Source organism: Tursiops truncatus, chromosome 13, assembly GCF_011762595.2.
Source record: "Tursiops truncatus isolate mTurTru1 chromosome 13, mTurTru1.mat.Y, whole genome shotgun sequence".
Lineage (NCBI taxonomy): Eukaryota > Metazoa > Chordata > Mammalia > Artiodactyla > Delphinidae > Tursiops > Tursiops truncatus.
In genome coordinates this window covers 3,347,669-3,366,476 of record NC_047046.1, presented here as the reverse complement: position 1 = coordinate 3,366,476, position 18,808 = coordinate 3,347,669, and the positions used below count along the sequence as shown (strand labels likewise).

At 46.5% G+C, this 18,808-nt stretch overlaps 2 protein-coding genes across 2 annotated transcripts in view; one reads left to right on the top strand and one right to left on the bottom strand.

Annotated features, from left to right (window-relative positions):
• The window catches only part of TMEM132C (transmembrane protein 132C), a 374,461-nt gene that overhangs the window by 333,290 nt on the left and 22,363 nt on the right, over nucleotides 1-18,808 (top strand). Inside the window, exon 5 of the mRNA XM_033837903.2 lies at nucleotides 6,844-6,987. Within this exon, the coding sequence (XP_033693794.2) occupies nucleotides 6,844-6,987 (144 nt within the window). The remainder of the gene's footprint in view (nucleotides 1-6,843; nucleotides 6,988-18,808) is intronic.
• Nucleotides 12,239-18,808, bottom strand: part of SLC15A4 (solute carrier family 15 member 4) — a 120,371-nt gene continuing 113,801 nt past the window's right edge. Inside the window, exons 8-9 of the mRNA XM_073789924.1 lie at nucleotides 15,033-15,234; nucleotides 12,239-13,464 (exon numbers count right to left, since the gene is read on the bottom strand). Of these exons, the coding sequence (XP_073646025.1) occupies nucleotides 15,077-15,234 (158 nt within the window). The 3' untranslated portion in view covers nucleotides 12,239-13,464; nucleotides 15,033-15,076. The remainder of the gene's footprint in view (nucleotides 13,465-15,032; nucleotides 15,235-18,808) is intronic.

Below are 18,808 nucleotides of genomic sequence, written 5' to 3'. Positions count from 1 at the left end.
GGATCTTTTCGAATTAGAGTTTTGTCTGGATATATGCCCAGGAGTGGGATTGCTGGATCCTATGGTAGCTCTATTTTTAATTTTTTGAGGAACCTCTGTACTGTTCTCCATCGTGGCTGCACCAACCTACACTCCCCCCAACAGTGTAGGAGGGTTCTTCTTGAGAGAGGCTGTTTTCTACCATCTGGAACATCTTAGATGAAACCTGCCTCATCCTCAGACCCTCGTGAGATTTGAACCCACAGCATTGGTGTGGAAGGCGAGGTGTCTGGTCTTGGAGCTGCAGTTGTGTTTTCTCTTGGTCCCATTTCCCGGTTGAGTGAACTGAGGGTGGGTGGATGGATTCGCTCATCTGAGGACACACGACCAGCCAAGAGGCAGAGCCAGGTCTGAGCCCCGCCGTGGCCTCTCCGTGGCACCCGCACATCTCCCACACACTTTTCCTTCTCTTTTTAAATTGAGATGTAATTCACATGCTATAAAATGCACTATTTTTTGACAAAACTGTAGGGTATTGTTATTTATTTTCTAAATTTCATATTCTAAAAATTTTTTTATTGAGGTGTAGTCGATGTACAATATTATATGTTTCAGGTGTACAACATAGTGATTCACAATTTTTAAAGGTTATCCTCCATTTATAGTTATTATAAAATATTGGTTATATTCCCCGTGTTGTACAATACATCCTTGAAGCTTATTTATTTCGTACACAGTAGTTTGTACCTCTTAAGCCCCACCTCTGTATTGCCCCTCCCTCTTCCCTCTCCCCATTGATAGCCACTGCTTTGTTCTCTGTATCTGTGACTCTGCTTCTGTTTTGATATATTCATTTGTTTCATTTTTTAGAATCCACATGTAAGTGATAACATACAGTACTGTCTTTGTCTGACTTACTTCACTTAGCCTAATACCCTCTAGGTCCGTCCATGTTGCTGCAAATGGCAAAATTTCATTCTTTTTTATGGCTGAGTAGTATTCTATTGTATATATATAATATATATATACCACATCTTCTTTATCCATTCATCTGTGGATGGACACTTAGGTTGTTTCCGTATCTTGGCAGTTGTAAAAAAGGCTGCTATGAACATTGGGGTGCATGGATCTTTTCTAACTAATGTTCTCTCTTTTTTGGAATAAATACCCGAGTGGAATAAAAAGCACCATTTAGAATCTTTAACTGAGTGGTTCTTAGTATATTTACAGGGTTGTGCAACCATCACTTCTGTCTAATTCCAGAACATTTCCATCACCGTAAAAATAAAACTCAGACCCTTTAAGCAATTCCTCTGCATTCCGTTCCCCCAGCCCCTGGCAACCACCAGTCTGCTTCCCACCTCTAGGGATTTGACTATTCTTGACATTTTATATAAATGGAATCATAAAATACGTGTCATTTTATGTCTGGCATCTTTCACTCAGCATCACGTTTCAAGGTTCATCCACATGGTCGCACCTCATTCCTTTTTGTCGCTGAATAATAGTCCACTATTGTCACACATTTCCGCTCTCCTCATTTCTCTTGATGAGAAGCCGCTGGGGAATTTGTAATGGGTATTTTACACCCACTCCTGGGATAAGTGCCTCCTCCCCTGGCCAGTTGGATTTATCTTTTTAATCAGTTCACACCCCCTCAGCCTTTTTAACCCTCCAGAAGTAATTCTGTGTTCTCTATTTATTTAAAAATTAAAAACCCAATTTGTAAAAAAAATACAGAAAATGGCCAAACCAATTTACATTTATGAGGTCACATCAAACAAAGCGTGTTTTCTCTGAAGCCTCGGGCTTTTTCCAAGCTTGAAATGACAGTGATTTAAAAGTACCTCACTTGATGGATTCTTTTCAGAAACACAGAGCAGTTCTCTGGTTCCTGATGGAAGGAGGTGGAGGGAGAGAGAACAACAGTGACAGCAGAGAACAAACATTTAATAACAGGAGAAGGGTCCAAGTAACCGTTGTGCCTTAGCTGTGATCTGTGAGGCTCTGAAAGGGTATTGGTGGGTGGGGTCTGATGTCCGCTGGGGGCAACAGGAGATGTCCGCCCGTCTGCTTTCAGAAGAGGACTCCGTTCCGTGATGCCGAGCATCTCATAGCTCCGGGGGGTCTGGAGGGAGGGCAGCCTGCAGCCTGGGCTCCAGAGCCGCGCTACGTGGAGGATAAAGGCAGGCGGCACCTGCTCCCAGCCCGCCCTGCCCAAAATGAGTTCTTCCAGGTCCGGCTGGGGGTTCCGAAAGCACACAGTTGTACGCATTTAAATAGCGCGCCAGGCACATCGCTATGCATTGGGCTTGACCGTAAAAGGATTCGGGAGCAGCAGCGAGGCCCACATAACTCTGTAATCTGCAGTGTCCCGATCACACACAGATACACACACGCACGCACACACACACACACATTTTTCACTCTCTAGGAAAGCTTCCCTCCTTCCCAGCACAGCATCTCTCCAAGTCCTTGGGAGGGGACAGAGGACCTTTACAGTCAGACCTGGCCGATGTGCCCAGTCCATGCCTGGGCGCCTCACTGCCCCCTCTGCTTCTACAACGTGTGCTATTGTTTTCTGTAATCCCATAGCTATGCTCGCAACTGGGGGAAACCAGAAAGGTGCAATCCAACCGGAAAATCGCTCCCTCGTGGGGATCCGAGGGTGGTACAGGAGTTCTTCATTTCTCTTTGTGGTTGTGATTCACACTCCCCTGAGGGTTAGTGACATTGAGCATCTCTTCATGTGTCTGTTGGCCATTTGGATTTTATCTTCTCTGGAAAAATGTCTATTCAGATGCTTTGCCCATTTTTTAATTGGGCTGTTTGGGGATTTTGTTTGTTTGTTTTTTGCTTTGAGTTGTATGAGGGAAGAACACAGATTTGAGCCATGGAGAATATAGCTGGGGGTCTACTATGCAGAAATAGCTTATTGACTGATGAAGCCAAACAGAGGAAAAGAGAGTCAAGAGATGGGGAGACGTAGAAATTAATTGCATGCAACTAGAGGTGATCATACTAAGGGAAGAAAGTCAGAAAGAGAAAGACAAATACCATATGATATCACCTATATGTGGAATCTAAAATAGGACACAAATGAACCTATCTGTTAAACAGAAACAGACTCACAGACATAGAGAACAGACTTGTGGTTGCCAAGAGGGAGGGGAGGGGAGGGGGGGAGGGAAGGATTGGGAAACTAGTATATATAGGTTGGATAAACAACAAGGTCCTACTGTACGGCACAGGGAACTATATTCAGTAGCCTGTGATAAACCATCATGGAAAAGAATATGAAAAAGAATGTCTGTCTGTGTATAACTGAGTCACTTTGCTGTACAGCAGAGATGGGCACGATATTGTAAGTCAACTATACTTCAATTAAAAAAGAAAGAAGGGCTTCCCTGGTGGTGCAGTGGTTGAGAACCTGCCTGCCAGTGCAGGGCACACGGGTTCAAGCCCTGGTCTGGGAAGATCCCACATGCCGTGGAGCAACTAGGCCCATGAGCCACAACTACTGAGCCTGCGCGTCTGGAGCCTGTGCTCCACAACAAGAGAGGCCGCGACAGTGAGAGGCCCGCGCATCGCAATGAGTAGTGGCCCCTGCTCGCCGCAACTAGAGAAAGCCCGCACACAGAAACGAAGACCCAACACAGCCAAAAATAAATAAATAAATTTATAAAAAAAAAAAAAAAGAAAGAAATTAATTGCAACATGTTTTGAGAACCTGGTCCTAGCAATACCTGAGCTGGAATCTTCCCTCAGATATTTGAGCTGTACAAGGCAGTAGGTCTCCATTTTTGCTTAGATTGAGTTGCGTTGGATTTTTGCCACTAGTTAATGAAAAGGTCCTGACAAACCCAATATAGTAGCTGCCTGCTTGCTTGTTCCCCCCCTGCCATCCCATCCGTCTGCGTGAGCGTGGGCTTGTCACTCTGGTTCACTACGTTATAACCCAGTGACAAGAACGCGCTGGGTGCACAATACGTGTTCATTAAGTGGCTGTTGGATCTTCATGGTTATCTAGGATTTGACAGCTGGAAAGACAGAGAAGATGCAGTCCAACCCCCTAATCTGTAAAATGAAGAAGCAAAGATTCCAAAAGATAAGAGATGCGAGGAAGTTTCTACAGAAAGTTAGCGGCAAAGCATAGACTAGAATCCGGGATTCCAGACCCCTCGTGCCCACCAAGTAACAGACACTCACCAAAACCATTGATCGGGAAAGAAATTTTTTTTTTTTACTCATTTAAAAAAAATTTTATTTTATATTGGAGTACTGTTGATTAACAAGGTTGTATTAGTTCCAGATGTACAGCAAAGTGATTCAGTTATACAAGTATCTATTCTTTTTCAAATTCTTTTCCCATTTAGGTTATTAAGGAATACTGAGCAGAGTTCCCTGTGCTCTACAGTAGGTCCTTGTTGGTTATATCTATTTTACATATAGTAGTGTGTGAGTGTCAATCCCAAACTCCCAATCTGTCCCTTCCCCCTGGTAACCCTAAGTTCGTTCTCTAAATCTGTGAGTCTGTTTCTGTTTTGTAAATAAGTTCATCTGTATCCTGTTTTTAGATGGAAAAGGAAGGAATTTTTAAATACAGGGAACTTCATCCTTGTGGCCTAGCCAGGTTATCCTGAAGATCGATGCTTTCTTCACCCATTTGGCATTTCTAGGACTGTAAATTTCTGCTTCTGCAATTGATCTTGGTCAGTGAAAAATATCTAATGATTCGCCAGTCTTAATCTTGATGTAATTCAGTTTAGGAATAAGAAGTGTCAGGTAAAAGAGGATATGTGTGTGTGTGTGTGTGTGTGTGAGAGAGAGAGAGAGAGAGAGAGAGAGAGAAACTGCAGTGACCACTAGAAAGCTAATCACAATTAGTACACGAGGGAGTTTTCTGCTTTAATGAAGCCATTAGCCAAAGACCATTCTCAGAAAGAAAATGTTAAGACTGAACTCCGAGCACATTACCTGTAATGAACCTGAAAATGGACTTGGGGGATTTCTGCAGTACTCTTAGCATCTGGAATAGCCAATGTGGACACTGCCCAGATGGCAGCTCCAGCTCCAGGAAGCCTGGGGACCCAAGAGAAGACATGGCAGAGGGTTATTGAACTGCTGACTGATGGGCACCAGCATCGGAGAGGGGCTTGCACTCTCCTTAGAACGGATGACTCTTTCAGCGATGCTCTTGGTTAACGGAAAAGGTTGTTTCTGTGCCAGTTGCCTCCCTGGAGGAAGAACTGAGAAAATCTCTTTCCTTGCATCTCTGGCTTCAAAGTGAAGCAGCAGTTCTGGAGAGGGACTTGGGGAGAAGTTGACCCAAAGGTTAAAGGTGCCAGTAGATGTCCCAAAGCCACAGATGCTTTTTCATCTTCATTTGACCATAAAGAAAAGGATTACAGAAGTGCAAGCAGGGAGTGCCTACAAATTCAAAAGAGAAGGCATTTTCTTCATCACTTTGCAAATCATAACACACGTGAGAGCTGTGATGCTCATCATTTTGCACGAAGTCAGTATGAACAGGATAAACCCAAGTCATCAGAGGATGGGATGGGCCACAGTGGGTCAACAGAGGAAGACAGTTTGGTTGGCTACACAAAACGATGCAGCCCATCGCCGAGGTGCAGTAGTGATCACAGGCATTCGGGGGTAAAAATTACCTAACTCTTTGATTGCTTTTGTAATGACTATCTATCTGTTGTTGCCCTTGTTTGCCTGATGGGAATCTATACATTCTATTGTCTTCTGATAACACAGTTCTGATTTTTTTTTTAAGACTGCCTTTTTCCAGTTGGAATCGATCTTGGTAGACATGTCAATCAGAGTGGCCCCATCCTTCCCTGGTTAAGGGATGGGCACCATGATGAGACCAATCAGACTCTTCCTCCGGAAAATTTAAATCATAAGCAGAGTCACTCAGGGATAGAAATGGTTGAAGGGATTCACTCCGCTTCACTCTAGAGAGACTCGCCCATCCTTTCCTCTTTTCAACATCCTGGAAGTCGTTCTTGGTCCTGCCTTTCCAAAGCCTACTTCAGCTTTTCCTCTGATCCCGGGAGTAGCCCAGGGTCTATCCACTAAGAACCTGAATTCATTTCCTGTTACAACAAATGCTCTAACAAATGAACACAAATTTGGTCCATTACGGTTCTGGAAGTTGGAAGTCAGAAAGGAGTCTTCTGGGGCTAAAATTAATGTGTCTTCCTCCTGGAGGCTTTAGGGAGAAATCTCTTCTTTTTCCAGCTTCTAGAAGCTGCCCACATCTCCCGGGTCACAGCCGCGTCACTCTGCTTCCAGCACCGCATCTTGTTCTCTTCATTTGACCCCCATGGCTACCTCTTCAAAGAACTCTTATGGTTACATTGGGTCCACCCCAGGTAACCCAGGATAATCTTTTCATCTCAAGATCCTTAGCTTAATCACAACTGCAAAGTCCCTTTTACCATGTAAGGCAACAGGTGCACAGGTTCCAGAGATGAGAACATGGGCATCTTGGTTATTCAACCTACCAGAGTACTTTCCTGCTCAAATTAGCCGGTCAATTTCTGCTGCTTACAACCCAAACCTAACTGATGTGTAACTTTTACTTGGTCTCTGCAATAAAGAAAAAGAATACATATTTTTGGATTGTTGTTGTTGAAAACTAGGAAGACGATCACAAATAAACTAAAAGTAAATTGTGAAACGCTCTTGGGAAATTGTTCAAAAATGACTCCTTTGCCCAGGTCCCTAAGGTAAGTGCTGCATGTCTTGTCTAAACAAAGACAGCCTGGCACACACCTTGGAAGGCTTCCCCTAGGGTCGGAGAGAACTGAATAGCTCCCTTGACCCAGCTATGTCTGGTTCTTCCGGCAGGACACTGAGATTCTGAACACCGCCATCCTCACGGGAAAGACAGTTGCCATGCCCATCAGGGTGGTCTCCGTGGAGGAGAACAGTGCCGTGACGGATATCTCGGAGTCGGTGGAATGCAAGTCCACAGACGAGGAAGTCATCAAAGTAAGTGATTCCAGTGGTGGTGGTCCAGTGGTTGGGACTCGGTGCTCTCACTGCCGAGGGCATGGGTTCGATCCCCGGTCGGGGAGCTAAGATCCCATAAGCCGAGAGGCATGGCCAAAAAAAGTGCAAAGTAAGTGATTCCATTAGCCGTCTGGATTGAACTGGTGGAAACTTCACGGGGGCCTCCCATTCGCTAAGAGAGTTTAGCCTGGTGAAATAGGGGTTCAGCTGGTTGGTTTATGTACACAACACTTCCGGTGGCTTTACTAAACTTTCCCATTTCCATCGCTTAATTTGACATCATGCCAACCTAGCTGTCATCAAGAGAGCTATGGACTGTGGGTCAAACCCCCAATACCTACAGTAACCAAGCAGGTAATTTAAGTGAGTGAAGTGGTAAATCAGACAAACCCATTTCTAGAAGGGTAGCAGTAGCCAACTCCTGTCAGTTGTGGCGTGTATAAATGTGAATTTGGGATTGCTGCGTCTTCAAGAGAAGCTGCAAATTTGGTAAAAGTCACCTTGTTTTTCAAAGTTGGCAACCAAAGGTAATTTAAAAAAAAAACCAACTACAATGGGAAAAAAATAAAATACATCGGCAGCATGGGTCTGGCCCATAGGGCAGCCGTGACTGCTCTATAGGGAAAATTATGAACTTTGGGACAAATTCAGCTCACCACCTGCTTTATAAATAAAGTTTTATTGGAATAGGATCACTCAAATCTATTTCTTTTTTTAAATTTTATTGAATGATTCTTTAAATTCTATAATGCTTTACAATTTTCAAAAGTTTCACACATGATTTCTTTTTTTATAAATTTATTTATTTATTTTTGGCTGTGTTAGGTCTTCGTTGCTGTGTGCGGGCTTTCTCTAGTTGCGGCGAGCAGAGGCTACTCTTTGCGGTGCGCGGGCTTCCCATTGCAGTGGCTTCTCTTGTTGCAGAGCACGGGCTCTAGGCACGTGGGCTTCAGTAGTTGTGGCACATGGGCTCAGTAGTTGTGGCTCGTGGGCTCAGTAGTTGTGGCTTGTGGGCTCTAGAGCACAGGCTCAGTAGTTGTGGCTCGCAGGCTTAGTTGCTCTGCAGCATGTGGGATCTTCCCGGGCCGGGGCTCGAACCTGTGTCCCCTGAATTGGAAGGCAGATTCTTAACAATTGCACCACCAGGGAAGCCCATATGGTTCCATATAGTCCCCTAATAATCCTGTTTTTCTCCCTCTATCCCTATATTGCCCCTGCCCCCCTTCCCTCTCCCCACTGGTAACCACTAGTTTGTTCTCTATATCTGTGCGTCTGCTTCTTTTTCGTCACATTCACTAGTTTGTTGTAGTTTTTAGATTCCACATATGGGTGGTATCACACAGTATGTGTCTCTGGCTGACTTACTTCACTTAGCATCATGCCCTCCATCCATGTTGCTGCAAATTGCAAAACTTCGTTCTTTCAAATTTATTTCCATATTGTCTGTGGCTGCTTTTGAGTAGTTTCCACAGAGCCCATATGGCCTGCACGTCTGAAATAGTTACCATTTTGCCCTTCCAAGAAAAAGCTGGCCTAGAGAAATCCCTGCTCTGGAGACTAAGTGTCTTGAGGGAAGGACCCTACTTTTTGGTCTTTCCCACCAACATGTACCATGATCATGTACCCACAATACTTGCTCAGAGAATAAGACAGTGAGGGTTTTTCCAAGCCAGAAATTAACCGTTTGGTCTCCATTCCCGCCCCCCAAATCAAGTCTGACAGATAACAATCAGAGTCTTCTCTCTGGGGTTAAAAACAACACGTGTGCGTGGAAGAGAACCTTACAGACCGTTGAAGGGGAGGATTGGGGTGGAATAAATCCTTCTCTGCAGACTCCACCCCCGGCATGGACACACGGCAACCAGCACCGCCAAGATGGTCCACTGCACGTGGTGCCGTGTTCACGCGGTCTAAATTGTTACACCGACCTTCCAGTAGGTCGCAGTAAAGCGTCCCAACAATATCCTGTGACCGTCATCTTTTGGCCGCTGGGAGTGTCGTCTCAAAGAAGGGACTATTTTTTGTAACTAAACCAAAAGCGATTTATGGGCAGATGGTAGCCCTGAGCCCAGAGTGCTTCACAGAAGATCCAGAAAGCCTGTGGAAGGAGGGGAGTGGGTGGAAGAAGTTCTAAACAACACTGTCCAATAGAAGCACAACGTGAGCCACGCAGGGAACTTAAATCCTCTCGAGTCACATTCAGAAAAAGAGAAAAACAAAACAAAACCGGTGAATCTGATTTTTAACGGCGTATGTGTAACCCATTATATTTAAAAGCTTATTTCAACATGTAGTCAATGTAAAAATGATTAATAGGACATTTCATATTTTTTGGCACTAAGTCTTTCCGATCAGTGTGTGTTAGAACACACCTCCATCACAGCCCCATTTCAAGTGGTCCAGAGCCACGTGTGGCTCGTGGGTGCTGCACTGGACAGCAAAGTTCTAAGCTCGGAGGCAGGATTTTGCAACCTTACCACGCTTAATATTTTGCGGTAGCTAATTCTTTGTCATGGGGACTGTGCCACACATTGTATGACGCTTAGAAGCATCTCTGAGCTCTTCCCAATAGATGCCCATAGCACTCCAAGTTGTGACAAACACACATGTCTCCAGACAGTACTAAGTGTCCCCTGGTAGACAGCATCACCCCCATGGAGAAGCACTGCTCTGAGGGATCTCTGCTCTGCTTCTGGCCGGGATCTCTCTCCTGTGGCTGAGAAGTAACTTTGGTAGGAGGGGAAGGGGAAGAGGCACTTGGTTTGGACCAGCCGTGGTCACATACCGGGTCCTTGCTGATCATTTGCGTTTATTACTGATTTGCAGTGCCCCGAAGGGCCAGGACCCTTGATAAGTGTGACCCTTTGAAAGGACGCCTCCGGTGCTGATGACTTTTCTAGAGGTCCAGCTTTCAGCCTACAAAAACCCAAAAACAAATTTCACTGCAGTTGTACACATAACTGCCCTGAGATGCTCTTAAGTAGGTTTGACGTGGAGCCCATTACTAGTATTTCCAGGAATGTAATTAGTATCTTTAGGGAAATGAATGTATTCAAGCTAAAACCCACCCCACCCCCTGAAATGAATTCTGAGTCGATACCCCTGGCTGTTGGCAAAGCAAGGGGAAGTCTCAGGTCAGCAGAAGCCAAGGAAGGATGTCTGAGCAGGACACGGGAACCCCGTTTCCCAGGACCCAGACACGGCCTGTGGTTCGCGGTCTGACGAGGTGAATGACACCTGAAGAGCTAGTTCGGTACAGATTAGGGTCCCGTGGTGAGAAGAAAGGGGGAGGGAATTGGCCCCTCATACGTGCCTACCCTCCAACAGGCTCATAAGGTTTGGGATTTAGACAGGCCTGAGCTCTGGAAAGTCCTCTGAAGGCTCTGAGATTCCACCCTACATGCAGGTTGACAAATCAACCTGTCCCAGTTTGCTGGCAGAAGACACGAGACTCCTGGATCAGAGTCAGAGGGCTAAAGGGCAGCCAGTGCATCTGCATCTTCCTGCATCTAAGCTCCAGTCCCCCCAGGGCTTTGCCACACTGCATGTGCTGTGGTCTCTGTTCCAGAAGAGGAACCCTGGGCTTCAGGAACCCGAGTCTCTTTTAACGGGCAGTGTTAGGGACTGAACGTTTGTGTGTTCCCACAGTTCACGTGTTGAAGCTTCAATCCCCCATGTGATGGCACTAGGGACAGAGCTTTGGGAGGTGATTAGGTTTAGATGAGGTCCTGAGGACGATGGGATTAGTGCTCTCAAAAGAGGAGGAGACGGGCTGCCCTGGTGGCGCAGTGGTTGAGAGTCCGCCTGCCGATGCAGGGGACACGGGTTCGTGCCCCGGTCCGGGAAGATCCCACATGCCGCGGAGTGGCTGGGCCCGTGAGCCATGGCCGCTGAGCCTGCGCGTCCGGAGCCTGTGCTCCGCAACGGGAGAGGCCAGGACAGTGAGAGGCCCACATACCACAAAAAAAAAAAAAAAAAAAAAAAAGAGGAGGAGACTAGAGCCTGCCCTCTCTCCGCCATGTAAGGACACCGCAAGAAGGCGGCTGTCTGAAAGCCAGGAAGAGGGCTTTTAGCAAGACTCGACCGTGCTGCACGTTGATCCTGGACTTCCCCACCTCCAGAACTATGAGAAATAAATGTCTGCTGTTGGGGCCCCCAGCCTGTGGTACTTTGCTGTCACAGCCTGAGCTAAGATAGGCAGAGAGCCTGCCTCGCCTTCTCCCGGACAGAGACAGTATCTCTGCTCTATTGAGCCATCAGCCTGCCTGCCTTTTGCTCCAGAAGGGGACTCTGTCTCTCTCTCCTGAGGCTTCTCACCATATAAACATCCTTGAAAAGACCATTCAGACAAAGACAGTCGAGTCTGTGTTTGTAAGATGTCGAGAAACACAAGAGGATCATATGGGCCGTTTCTTCCAGCAAGTTCTTCTTGGCTTTGCCATTTCCAAGCTATGCAGTCTTGGGCGATTCATATATTCCCTCTAGTCCTGAGTAACGTGGGGACGATCACGTACCTAATTCAAAAGGTCCTGGTGAGGATTCATGAGTCTCATTTATCAAGTAAAGGACTTAACCTAGAAGCCAACACGTGGAATGGACTTAACCCTGAGTCAGACAGTCCCCTTGATGACCCTGTTAGGTAAGCCGGGGGTTACAGCCTGGCCGTCTACAGGTGTATTTTGTGTGGTGAGCACAGTGTTATTTAAAAATTAGAACTGGGGCTTCCCTGGTGGCGCAGTGGTTGAGAGTCCGCCTGCCGATGCAGGGGACGCGGGTTCGTTCCCTGGTCTGGGAGGATCCCACATGGCCGCTGAGCCTGCGCGTCCGGAGCCTGTGCTCCGCAATGGGAGAGGCCACAACAGTGAGAGGCCCACGTACCGCAAAAAAAAAAAAAAAAAAAAAAAATTAGAACTGGACGCAGCTTACCTCCAGTGTATGATTCAGCGACATTTTAGGAAACTTACTGAGCTGGGTAACCATCACCATGACCCAGTCTTGGAATAGTTTTGTCACCCCATTTACTGTTCACCTCCATTCCCACCCCTAGCCCTGGGCAAACACGAATCTACTTTCTGTCTTTATGGGTTTGCCTTTTTTGGGGGCATTTCATATAGATGGAATCATACAGTACGTGGTCTCTTACTAAAGAAGTCAGGCGATCATTTTGTACATAATCTCTTTTGACACTTTATGGATAACCATGTAGAGAGGTGTAATTTTATGAGAATGGGATCCTATCATACAAACTATTTTTTTTAATCATGGACTTTTAAAATTGGCAGATCAAATGAACTCGTGAAACAGAACAGAAATAGACTCACAGACATAGAAGACAGACTTACAGTTACCAAAGGGGAAGGCGGGAGGGATAAATTAGGAGTTTGGGATGAACAGTTCCACACGACTATATATAGAATAGATAAACAAGTACCTATTGTAGAGCACAGGGAACTACACTCAATGTCGTGTAGTAACCTATAATGGAAATTAATCTGAAAAAGAAGCGATTTGTATATACATGTATAATTGAATCACTTTGCTGTACACCTGAAACTAACACAACTTGTAAATCAACTCTACTTCAATTAAAAATAAAGGGAAAAAAATTTTAATTAAATTGGCAGATCTATAGATACACACACACACACACACACACACACACACACACACACACACACGCTACAGCACACCTTTCCAGCCCTCAGGTAATCAGTGTTAATTACCTATCTGATCTCCTCCTGTGCCTTTCTCCGTGCTCATGTGATCATAAACACAGACACATCAAGACGTGACGTGTGTGTGTCTGTTTATATATAAACACACACACAGAGGGCTTTTCTGTCCTGGTTTGTTCTGCAGAGACGAGGTACAATTTCTGCCTTTTCTCTCCTCTCCCCTTGCGATGCTTCCTGAATATCCCCGACTGGTGGGCATTTGGGAAACGAGGCTCCGTCAGTGTGGGGCGTGAAGGAACCGCAAGTGAAGAGGGGTGTGGTTTGCCGCATGTTCGGTGTTTAGGTCAATAGGAGTAGTGACGTGTGAGTGGAGAGACCCGCGAACATCAGCGTCTGCGTTGATTGACGTTCAAGGAATGAAAAAGCAACGGCCCAGAGAAGGGCAGTGATGTGCCCAACGGAAGCCCAGGAATAGTACGAGGAGGGAAGACACATAACAGGGACAAAAGCACTGGCAACATCCAAGTAACCACCGTCACAGAGTCCTTACTCTACACGTTCATCCACACTTGAACGTGCTTGAAACATAGCTGAGCCATGCAGCCGACGGCACGGCACAGATTCGTTGGCAGAGGTTTTCTCACTTGTGGTCCACGAAGTGATGGTGTCTTAGATTCGACAACGTACTCATTCAGCAGAGATGTACTGGCCTTTCTCTAGGTACCATGCCAGTACTGGGGACGTGGCAGCAAATAGGACATGTCCCCTGCCCTCATGGAGCCTGGCGTGGAGGGAACAGACAATAACAGATAAGCGTATTACAGGTGGTGAGGAGGACTGCAAAGGAAATGCGGCAGGTGCTGTGCTAGGGTGTGGCCTGGGCGTAAAGGATGCCTCTGGATAGGTGTCCAAGGAGGAGGCGTTTGGGCCCGTTGGTGGCAGGGAAAATAACGACTATCGATGCCTGCTATGACTGTGTATCCCTGATTTTCCCAGTGCTCTCTCCAGCCCCCTATCCTAACCAGGTTGACACTAGGGTACCCCGCCCTGTACTTCCCGGGTGGCTCCTACCCTGGGCTGCAGCCCTGCCTGTGCTTTCCCCAAAGCTTCTGAGGCCACAGAGGCCAGGCTCTCCCCCGACAGGGTGGGGATGCTGAGATTTAAAATACCATTAAAGAAAGCTCGTTTATTGAATTTCCAGTGCAGCCTGTCTGACCTCCAGGGCACAGTTCCAGCTAATGGATTCCGGTGCAGAGCTAAAAATAATATATATGGGCAACCACGGGGCCCTGCTTCCCCTGCTGACCAAAGGAGTTCTGGTACGTGGAAGGCAACCTCACGTAAGCAACAGACATTCTTCCCTGTGCAGTGGCTCCCCTCAGCACAAAGCTTCCTCCCCACTGAATTTACTATTGATTCCACAGCTCTGAGTCCTTGAGAGAGCCAGGTTCTTTCATAAGAGCTTGAAGTTTTTAAAGAGTCCCTGAGATTGATTCCCGCTGTAAGTAGCACTCCCTCGCCCAGTAGGAAAACGGGCAAATTCTTTCCCAAGGAGGGAAGAGAGCTGCTCGTTTTTGCTTCTCATATCAGACAGGCTCTGGAAGAAAAGCCAAAAGGTCTTTATCCTCAAGAGCCATTTGGTTCTAAGAATGAAAGAAAGTCAAGGACAGCAAAGGAGTCCCGGGCATCAGGCTAGGCTGAGTGACACTGCCCAGTTGTGCCCCAGTTCTGGCCTGGGGGTCTCCAGTGTAAAGCAAGGAAGTTCCTTCCATGAAAGTTCCTTGTAGCGCCAGCAGTTGAAATAGCGTGTCTAAGAGCTTGCACTCTGCCACAGACAAGTTCTTCGAGCCTCAGTTTATTCATCTGCAAAATGGGTAATACTCATACCAACCTCGTAAGATTGTTGCGAGTTTTAACATAGTTATAAAAGTAAAGCAGGTAGGTCGATGCATTCGGTTAGCTCTTCTTACTATCCAGGTAGACCTAGAGCCAGTGTTCTCTCCCTGGGGTGATCGTATGTCTGCCAGGGGACATTTGGCAATGTTTGGAGACACTTGTGGTTGTCACCCTCAGAGAGAGGGTGAGACTGGCCACACAGGTGGCTCATGGCTACCATGTTGGACAGCACACCGGTAGGGCATTGGATGCACAGGTGTAGGACATTTCCATCATCACAGACGTTCTTTGGGAAGCAAAGACCCAGAGCCTGCAACTGGTAGGAACTAAGCCACGCATTAATGCTTGGGACTGGCCAAGAAAGAGCAGGTTGTTCCGACCCTCTGTCTTAAGCTCCCAAGAATACTGTGCTCTAATAAAAGACTTTTGCAAAAGATAAGACCGTTTACTTACGAGTCAGACTTTATTTGAGCCAAGGGAAGTCCATCTGGATTTGTTTAACTGAGAACAGAGGTTTTGAAGCCCCAGGGATCCTGCAGCTGGGCGTGGGTGGCTCTTGCATTGAAGAAAAGTTTCTGGCCAGCTCCATGTAGCACAGGGTAGCAAAGTCCAGCCTGGAATCGCGTATCTGGTTGGCCTTGGGACAGATTTCGATCTGGAAAACAGTTCTCCTCCTGTGTTAGCTTTTTCTCCTGCCAGATATTAACATTTCTGCCCTGCTTTGACCTCTCACCTGAAATCCATCTGAGAACAAGGATTTGGTCTCAGGCGATATCATATGCCAACCTCCCGATGGTTCATCATATCTTTATCAAGGATGATGTGGTTGTTGAATGATTAAGACTCTCAAATTGGCTTAATAAGTGAGGGGAGAAACTGTCTTATTATTTAAATGTCTAGGGCACAGGTGGATTCAGAAATCAATTTCTCTGCCCCTCTAAGCTCTGCCTTTGACTCTTTATATGTGGTCCCCAGAGGCCTTACGTCCACAGCTTCCCAGAAATGAGATGGTACTTTCACTCCATCAGAAATCCTTGGACTTCCTGTTACTGGGCTAGACAGTGTCATGTGACCGGTCCTGGACCAATCCCCGTGGCCAGGGGCAGTGTGATGTTATGAGTACACCCCACTGTGTAGCTGAAGTCAAGACCATTGAAGCACAGGGACTGAGCATGAGAATCTAGGGAGATTCCCCTCAAAACACCTAAACACTGTAACCGGAGATAAGGTGAGTGGGTGTTGGGGAGCAGAAATAACAACTCTCCACTGTATCTGAGCTGGAATTCAGTTTATTATTCCCCGTTTACTCTCACTCTCCTTTCCACGAGCTCTCAGAGGATTAAAAGTCACCATGCAGTGTCAGCCTAGTGACAGCTGTGCCTTCTTACCTGTCTCCGCTCGTCCTCCTTGCTGAGACACTGATGGGGAGGGATGCATACAGGTGGGTCTGGGCTGGTGCAGCAGAGCTCTTGCCTCTTCTATCTGAGAGCATGATTTTGGTTAACAGACAACGTGCCTCAAACTGAATTAAGCAAAAAAGGGAGGGTGGTTTTTGGCTTCTGTTTCTGTACAGTAAGCAATTCTGGCTTCAGGAATGGCTGCATCCAGGAGCTCACATGGAGTTATCAATCAGTATTTTATGTCTGGCTCTCTTTCTCTTGGTTCAGTATCCTCTGTGCTCACTGACATCTCAGAGGAGTCGTACTGTCCCAAGGTGGCTACAGGCGGCTACAAAACCATCTCTTTACATGGAGCATTCCAGCAGAAAAGAGCAAGTATCCTTTGTCTAGTCTCACCTGAAAAATTCCTGAGATTCCCTCCAGTTGTACCAGCTTAAGTCACGTGCTCACCCCTGAGCCAACCACTGTGACTGGAGAAATGTGAAGCTCTGATTGGCTTAGATCGTCATCACATGACCCTGCTTTGGAGACTAGAGGCCGAGATTCATCCAAAACTCTGGACTAATGTGAGGGAGGAGAGGATCCCCAAATGCAACTAGGGCTGGGGCCACAGGGAAGAGGACTGGGTGCCTGGAGTGGAGGCTTCTCCCTTCCACCCCAGGGCCTTGCTCTTTACTACCCACCCTGTCCCTGTCCCCCTGTCCCAGGGCCTTTCTTCCATTTCTTAACTTGGCCCAGGTTAGAGAAGAGCCCTACTCCTGCCCCAGCCAGGAGCAGGTTTCCCTTGGTGACATTTCCAAAGCAGTGACTTACTCTGATGGAGGCAAAGGATGAGAAGAAGTGGAAGAGCCTGAGATCTCCCAGCCAGACTCTGCCCTGAGCTCCCCCTGGAGGAGAGGGGTCCTGTGATTGGCCAAGGGCGGTCCAAGAGGGAGGGGATGTGTGTAAGCGTGTGGCTGAGTCACTTCGCTGCGCAGCAGAAACTAACACCACACTGTAAAGCAACTATAATCCAATAAAAAATAATAAAATAAAATGACAAAATACTCAGCAAAAAGCACTAGGATAATTGACAAGGAAATTGACAAATTGACACCTTAGTGTGTGAGTGATTCCAAATCAGAAAAGGAAAATGAAGAGGAGAAAATACCTGACATGTAACGATGTAACAGACTTACTCCAAAACCCAAACTGATTAGCCTTCCAGCTGCATCAGATCCCCTGAGCTCTGAGGGAAGACAGGTGTGGTCATGGCCAGCAGTTCTCATCCTGGGGCTCCAGCGATATCCCTCCCCAAACTCCCGTATTGACCCGCGTAGCTGTATCATTCCCATCCTTGCTGCCTGGTTTCCTCTATAATTAAGCCTTTTCCTCCTCACTCCAGTGTTCAGCTGGGGGGCTGCTGCTTTTGAAATAAGGCTTCCGTCTTGTGGGGACGCTCTTACGAGGCTGGAGTTTCAAAGAGAAGCTGTGAGACACCTAGTCCCCTCAGCAGGACAGCTCCAGCCTTGTGTCCTGGGTCCCAGGACGTTAGGATCTCAAGTGACATCTTTAGGGAGAAAGCCAGGCTGATGGTGCAGCGGGTGGTCCAGGGCACAAGCTACTGGAGAGAGCTGTGCACACACAGGAGGGGCAGAGCTGTTTAAGGCTGTCATTCTGGAAGCTTCTACCCCATTCTCCTCTTCAAGACAGAAAAAAATCAAAGCCCCTTGTCTACACACTTCTAGGGGCTAATATGTTCCACTTGCCCAGCCCTCCAGAGATTCCCTCTCTGCCTGTTGTGCGCCGGGCACTGGGCTAACTCGTGTATTTGCTGGTTTTCCAATGTAATTCTCCTGTAAGAGCAAATCTGGGGTGCTTTTCGCTCCCTGCCCGACACACCCCAGCCGACTTCTCTGACCTTGTATCTGCCAACCTTCCTTCTGCTTCTACAGCAGGTCAAAATATGCCTACGTTAGGGTCTTTGCATAGTATAAGAGAGCAGTAAAGGATCAGGGCTTACTGGACCGGACGCTTGAAATTTGCGAAGGGAATAGATTCTAATTTAAATCTTCTCAACACCTACACACAGACAATGGTAACTGTGTCAGGAGATGGAAAAGTTGTTTAGCTGGATTGTGTTGATCTTTCCACAGTAGATACATGTATCAAAACATCAAGTCGTGCATCTTAAATAGATACACTTTGATATGTCAAAGATATCTCAGTAAAGGTGTTTTTAAAATATCAAAGAAAGATTCTTTTTCTTCCAAAAAACTATGTTGCATCTAATTTTCCTTTTAGCAGGATGTGCTGAGGTGACGCAGATGAGGCCCTGATCTCCTACAAGTTATTGGGCATAATTATATGAGACAAACTTTTAAAAAGAGAAGGAGAGAAAGACAGTTTAATAAAATTCTTGTCTATTAGTATCTGGGAATTGCAAGAAGTCACAGAGAGAAAGAAGGCTTGATCACAGACCTCAAGAACTTTCTTTTTAATTCCAAAATGAAAGAACTGAAATAACTTTCCACCAATTAAATTGGTAAAGTTTTTTTAAAAGGGAACGTTTCTGGAGCTAGAGAACTGCTTTCAGATCCAAGTCCAATCCAACTGGCTGTGTGAGCTTGGACAAGTTAGCCAACCTCTCTGGGCCTCAGTTCCCCCCCCCCCCCCGCCCCCGTAAAATGGTTTAGTGAAGACAAAAGGAGTCAGTACCTATGTCCTCTTAGCACGGAGTCTGGCATACAGCAGGCGCTTAATAAATACTAGATAAGGAAGACAAGAACGTCTTCCTGGAAATTTCTTCCCCCCAAATATCTCAGGGCCGCCACCTTCCTGATAGTAGGA